This window comes from Coregonus clupeaformis, chromosome 16 (assembly GCF_020615455.1).
Source record: "Coregonus clupeaformis isolate EN_2021a chromosome 16, ASM2061545v1, whole genome shotgun sequence".
Classification (NCBI taxonomy): Eukaryota; Metazoa; Chordata; class Actinopteri; order Salmoniformes; family Salmonidae; genus Coregonus; species Coregonus clupeaformis.
The window spans coordinates 22,226,478-22,233,046 of record NC_059207.1 but is presented as its reverse complement, the minus strand read 5'-3'; the positions used below and the strand labels follow the sequence as shown (position 1 = coordinate 22,233,046).

General features: G+C 39.6%; 1 protein-coding gene across 1 annotated transcript in view; it reads left to right on the top strand.

Moving 5' to 3' along the window:
- The window catches only part of si:dkey-193c22.1 (uncharacterized protein LOC567837 homolog), a 31,769-nt gene extending 26,508 nt beyond the window's left edge, over positions 1–5,261 (top strand). Inside the window, exons 5-9 of the mRNA XM_041900378.2 lie at positions 407–619; positions 756–839; positions 1,179–1,320; positions 1,981–2,143; positions 2,895–5,261. Of these exons, the coding sequence (XP_041756312.2) occupies positions 407–619; positions 756–839; positions 1,179–1,320; positions 1,981–2,143; positions 2,895–3,138 (846 nt within the window). The 3' untranslated portion in view covers positions 3,139–5,261. The remainder of the gene's footprint in view (positions 1–406; positions 620–755; positions 840–1,178; positions 1,321–1,980; positions 2,144–2,894) is intronic.
- The last annotated feature ends 1,308 nt before the right edge of the window (positions 5,262–6,569 follow it).

The window sequence follows — 6,569 nt, the reverse complement described above, 5'->3', positions numbered from 1 at the left end:
GAAAGCACGATGTACCTCATCATAACTGAAAGCGTGATGTACCTCATCATAACTGAAAGCACGATGTACCTCATCATAACTGAAAGCACGATGTACCTCATCATAACTGAAAGCACGATGTACCTCATAACTGAAAGCACGATGTACCTCATCATAACTGAAAGCACGATGTACCTCATCATAACTGAAAGCATGATGTACCTCATCATAACTGAAACCATGATGTACCTCATCATAACTGAAACCATGATGTACCTCATCATAACTGAAACCATGATGTACCTCATCATAACTGAAACCATTATGTACCTCATCATAACTGAAACCATTATGTACCATAACTCAGTGTTAAAGCTCACTGCTTATTTTCTTCTTCTCCCTCCTCCTCCTCTCGTCTTTTCTAAAGGGCATCACGTTTGGTCGTCGTAGCAACCAGCTGGACTTGTACTATTCTCCCACGGTGGGCCAGCCAGGCAGTGGGCGGGTACCTGTGGTGGTGTTTATATACGGCGGGGCCTGGGGGTCAGGGGAGAGAGCCATGTACTGCCTGTTAGCCATGCAGACGGCCAAGGAGCTCAGTGCAACCGTGATCTGCCCCGATTATTGCACCTATCCAAAGGTAAGACTCCACCGCTACCATAAATAAATAAAGCTCAAACTAAAAATTCCAAAAGGACACAGTCACTGTCGTGTTCAGCGAGCTAGCGTACGCGTTGAATTTGACTTTAAATTGTTGCCTTCCGTCTTCTTTCCAGGGTAATGTTTTGTGTATGGTTCAAGATATCGCCGACTGTCTCGTTTGGGCGAGGGAGAACAGCCACAAGTTCAACTTTGACAAAGTAAGTGATGCATTCAAGTTTTACAGTTACAGTATAAACATTGTCTGATATCGTAGAGGCCAATTCTAACTTCTTGACTCAACATTTTCACTAATGTATGCATTGATGTCAATGGGATATTACGTTGTTATTTGCCCCTTACTGAAGATTGTTCATGTTCATAAATGCAATGTTTATATTATAAATGCCTGTTGTCTTTTCAGAGGACAATATAGTGTTAAAATACCCCTTTTATAAGCGGTTTAGAGGTCATAAACACTAAACTGTAAGTTCATATATCGTTTTTGAAGGTGTACTAAGCAGTGGTTGATATTCACTTCACTGTGTCTGTCTGCGCAGGATAACATTGTGTTGATCGGCCACTCTGCCGGCGCTCACCTAGCTGCTTTAACCGTACTGTTCATGGTCGAGGGACGACACGAGCTCTTTATAGAAGCCAACAAGCAGGCAGAGATCACCATGGCGATCAGAGGAGTGACAGGTCAATGCATGGCTTATAGATTTTTATAACATATCTTAGATGTTTATAACATGAAATATGTCTATAACATGTTTATACATATTTATAAACATACAATAGAATCACTCAACTGACTTTTAAGGGGATGTATAACGTTTGTTGTATTATATATATATATATATATATATATATATATATATATATATATATATATATATACAGTACCAGTCAAAAGTTTGGACACGCCTACTCATTCAAGAGTTTTTCTTTATTTTTACTATTTTATACATTGTAGAATAATAGTGAAGACATCAAAACTATGAAATAACACCTATGGAATCATGCAGCATACATGATTCCATATGTGTTATTTCATAGTTTTACATTTTGCATTTTAGTCATTTTAGCAGACGCTCTTATCCAGAGCGACTTACAGTTAAGTGAGTGCATACATATATATTTTTTTTCATACTGGCCCCCCCCGTGGGAAACGAACCCACAACCCTGGCGTTGCAAGCGCCATGCTCTACCAACTGAGCTACAATGTAGAAAATAGTAAAAATAAAGAAAAACTCTTGAATGAGTAGGTGTGTCCAAACTTTTGACTGGTACTGTATATATATATATATATATATTGGATATAAATGAAGACAAATGAAAGTTCCATGGTGTTTTGTACAGGTCTGAGTGGAGTGTACAACGTAATGGACCACTACGAGCACGAACAGATGAGAGGTGTGGAGTACGTTTCTACGATGCACAAAGCCATGAACGGAGTGGACAGCTTCCCTTACTATTCGCCCACACACCTACTGAAGACATTCAGCAAGGAACAACTCAAAAGGTACGCCGGCGCTGCAGCGCTAATACTGAAACTGCTGGTAAAGTTGACACGATCTCGTCTGGGTTCTGATGGGACTTTGATGTGTTTAAATACACGGGGGGAAGAACAAATAGGGGAACGGCAAGAGGAAATATGACTTATTACATATTTTCTAGCATTTAGGCTACATTTATTCATTTTTTTGAAATTATTTTAGTTCTTCCCCCTGTGTGCTCCATTCTGCAGAGTGGCCTTATATACCCATTACATCATTGGGAGTATACACAGTGTACAAAACATTAAGAACACCTTCCTAATACTGAATTGCCTGTCGAAAGCGTTCCACAGTGACGCTGGCCCATGTTGACTCCAATGCTTCCCACAGTTGTGTCAAGTTGGCTGGATGTCCTTTGGGTGGTGGACCGTTCTTGATACACACGGGAAAATGTTGAGCGTGAAAAACCCAGCAGCGTTGCAGTTGTTGACACAAACCGGTGCACCTGGCACCTACCATACCTTTGCCCATTCACCCTCTGAATGGCACACGTACACAATCCATGTCTCAATTGTCTCGAGGCTTAAAAATCTTTCCTTAACCTGTCTCCTCCCCTTCATCTACACTGATTAGAAGTGGATTTAACAAGTGACATCAATAAGGGATCATAGCTTTCACCTGGATTCACCTGGTCAGTCTGTCAGGGAAAGAGCAGTTACTAATGTTTTGTCCACTCAGTGTCCATCGCAACTTTCTTTATTTCTTTCCATTCTACAGAGTGCCACCTTTCTGCTTGCTGCACGGAACCAACGACATCATAGTTCCGGTGGCATCTTCCCAGAGGTTCTCTGAGCTGCTCACCTCCCTGTCAATCAAGGTGTCCCTGTACCTCATGCCTAAAATGGACCACACAGAGATAGTCACCGATCTAATGGCGACAGACAGACACTTCTACAACACAGTGTACAGCTGCATCAAACAGGAGTACAGCAAGTTCATAGGCCAGTTCTGTGACTGCTGAATGTCTTCTAGATTTCTACACAACGAGGAAACTAACTAACACAATACATTATTCATTCATTCATTCATTCATTCATTCATTCATTCATTCATTCTTTAATTCATGATGTGCCGCAATTCTTCTTGTTTACATATTTCTCAGTGCATTATTAGTATGATACCGCAAACTTACAGGATTTAGGCTTTTCGACTTAAAAACATTGTTTTAGCTCTCAGTTTTAATTTCAATAATGATTCCTCTTCTTCCTCTGGTGTTTTACTGTGTGATTTATGACAGTTCTGTGATTGTAAACAGACTGAATGATATTTATGATAGTTCCATGATCGTAAACAGAGTGATATTTATGATAGTTCCATGATCGTAAACAGACTGAATGATATTTATGATAGTCCCATGATCGTAAACAGACTGAATGATATTTATGATAGTTCCATGATCGTAAACAGACTGAATGATATTTATGATAGTTCCATGATCGTAAACAGACTGAATGATATTTATGATAGTCCCATGATCGTAAACAGACTGAATGATATTTATGATAGTTCCATGATCGTAAACAGACTGAATGATATTTATGATAGTTCCATGATCGTAAACAGACTGAATGATATTTATGATAGTTCCATGATCGTAAACAGACTGAATGATATTTATGATAGTTCCATGATCGTAAACAGACTGAATGATATTTATGATAGTTCCATGATCGTAAACAGACTGAATTATATTTATGATAGTTCCATGATCGTAAACAGACTGAATGATATTTATGATAGTCCCATGATCGTAAACAGACTGAATGATATTTATGATAGTTCCATGATCGTAAACAGACTGAATGATATTTATGATAGTTCCATGATCGTAAACAGACTGAATGATATTTATGATAGTCCCATGATCGTAAACAGAGTGATATTTATGATAGTTCCATGATCGTAAACAGACTGAATGATATTTATGATAGTCCCATGATCGTAAACAGAGTGATATTTATGATAGTTCCATGATCGTAAACAGACTGAATGATATTTATGATAGTCCCATGATCGTAAACAGACTGAATGATATTTATGATAGTCCCATGATCGTAAACAGAGTGATATTTATGATAGTTCCATGATCGTAAACAGACTGAATGATATTTATGATAGTCCCATGATCGTAAACAGAGTGATATTTATGATAGTCCCATGATCGTAAACAGACTGAATGATATTTATGATAGTCCCATGATCGTAAACAGACTGAATGATATTTATGATAGTTCCATGATCGTAAACAGACTGAATGATATTTATGATAGTTCCATGATCGTAAACAGACTGAATGATATTTATGATAGTTCCATGATCGTAAACAGACTGAATGATATTTATGATAGTTCCATGATCGTAAACAGACTGAATGATATTTATGATAGTTCCATGATCGTAAACAGACTGAATGATATTTATGATAGTTCCATGATCGTAAACAGAGTGATATTTATGATAGTCCCATGATCGTAAACAGACTGAATGATATTTATGATAGTTCCATGATCGTAAACAGAGTGATATTTATGATAGTTCCATGATCGTAAACAGACTGAATTATATTTTAATATAATAGCTGCTGGATCTGATGAACGAGAGATACCAGGCAAACTAAACATGCATTTGACATATTTGACCTACAGTAAGTCTGGTGTATGTAGACAACTGTATGAGAATATTGGTTTAACTAGAATGCCTGTGGGCTATCCTGGAGTGCCCAGTAAACAGTGTTATCCAGCAACAGCCTTTATAGAAATATTGTTATATTAACGTATCCATGATTTCCAATGCTTTCTCGATGGGAGTCGAACGTTGACAGTTAACGTCAACCATTAACATCCCATCCATTTTCATGGACAAAGTTCAGATGAGTTGAGCTTTGGACGGGCCGATGGATACGTTAGCCGATTAGACACGTTCCGCACGGACCAGAAATGTATCAGTTCTAATTTGGTTTGCGTTCTCCACGGATCAGTTTGGCCGCGTCCCTTATATGGCCAGTGTTCTCCCACATGGCACCCTATTCCCTACATAGTGCACTACTTTAGACCAGAGAATGGCACCCTATTCCCTATATAGTGCACTACTTTAGACCAGAGAATGGCACCCTATTCCCTACATAGTGCACTACTTTAGACCAGAGAATGGCACCCTATTCCCATATAGTGCACTACTTTAGACCAGAGAATGGCACCCTATTCCCTACATAGTGCACTACTTTAGACCAGAGAATGGCACCCTATTCCCTATATAGTGCACTACTTTAGACCAGAGAATGGCACCCTATTCCCTACATAGTGCACTACTTTAGACCAGAGAATGGCACCCTATTCCCTATATAGTGCACTACTTTAGACCAGAGAATGGCACCCTATTCCCTACATAGTGCACTACTTTAGACCAGAGAATGGCACCCTATTCCCTACATAGTGCACTACTTTAGACCAGAGAATGGCACCCTATTCCCTATATAGTGCACTACTTTAGACCAGAGAATGGCACCCTATTCCCTATATAGTGCACTACTATAGACCAGAGAATGGCACCCTATTCCCTATATAGTGCACTACTTTAGACCAGAGAATGGCACCCTATTCCCTATATAGTGCACTACTTTAGACCAGAGAATGGCACCCTATTCCCTATATAGTGCACTACTTTAGACCAGAGAATGGCACCCTATTCCCTATATAGTGCACTACTTTAGACCAGAGAATGGCACCCTATTCCCTATAGTGCACTACTTTAGACCAGAGAATGGCACCCTATTCCCTATATAGTACTACTTTAGACCAGAGAATGGCACCCTATTCCCTACATAGTGCACTACTTTAGACCAGAGAATGGCACCCTATTCCCTACATAGTGCACTACTTTAGACCAGAGAATGGCACCTCCTATTGTGCCTACTTTTGCCCAATAGTGCACTACTTTAGACCAGAGAATGGCACCCTATTCCCTATGTAGTGCACTACTTTTGACCAGAGAATGGCACCCTATTTCCTATATAGTGCACTACTTTAGACCAGAGAATGGCACCCTATTCCCTATGTAGTGCACTACTTTTGACCAGAGAATGGCACCCTATTCCCTATGTAGTGCACTACTTTTGACCAGAGAATGGCACCCTATTTCCTATATAGTGCACTACTTTAGACCAGAGAATGGCACCCTATTCCCTATGTAGTGCACTACTTTGACCAGAGAATGGCACCCTATTCCCTATATAGTGCACTACTTTTGACCAGAGAATGGCACCCTATTCCCTATATAGTGCACTACTTTAGACCAGAGAATGGCACCCTATTCCCTATGTAGTGCACTACTTTAGACCAGAGAATGGCACCTATTCCTACATAGTGCACTACTTTAGACCAGAGAATGGCACCC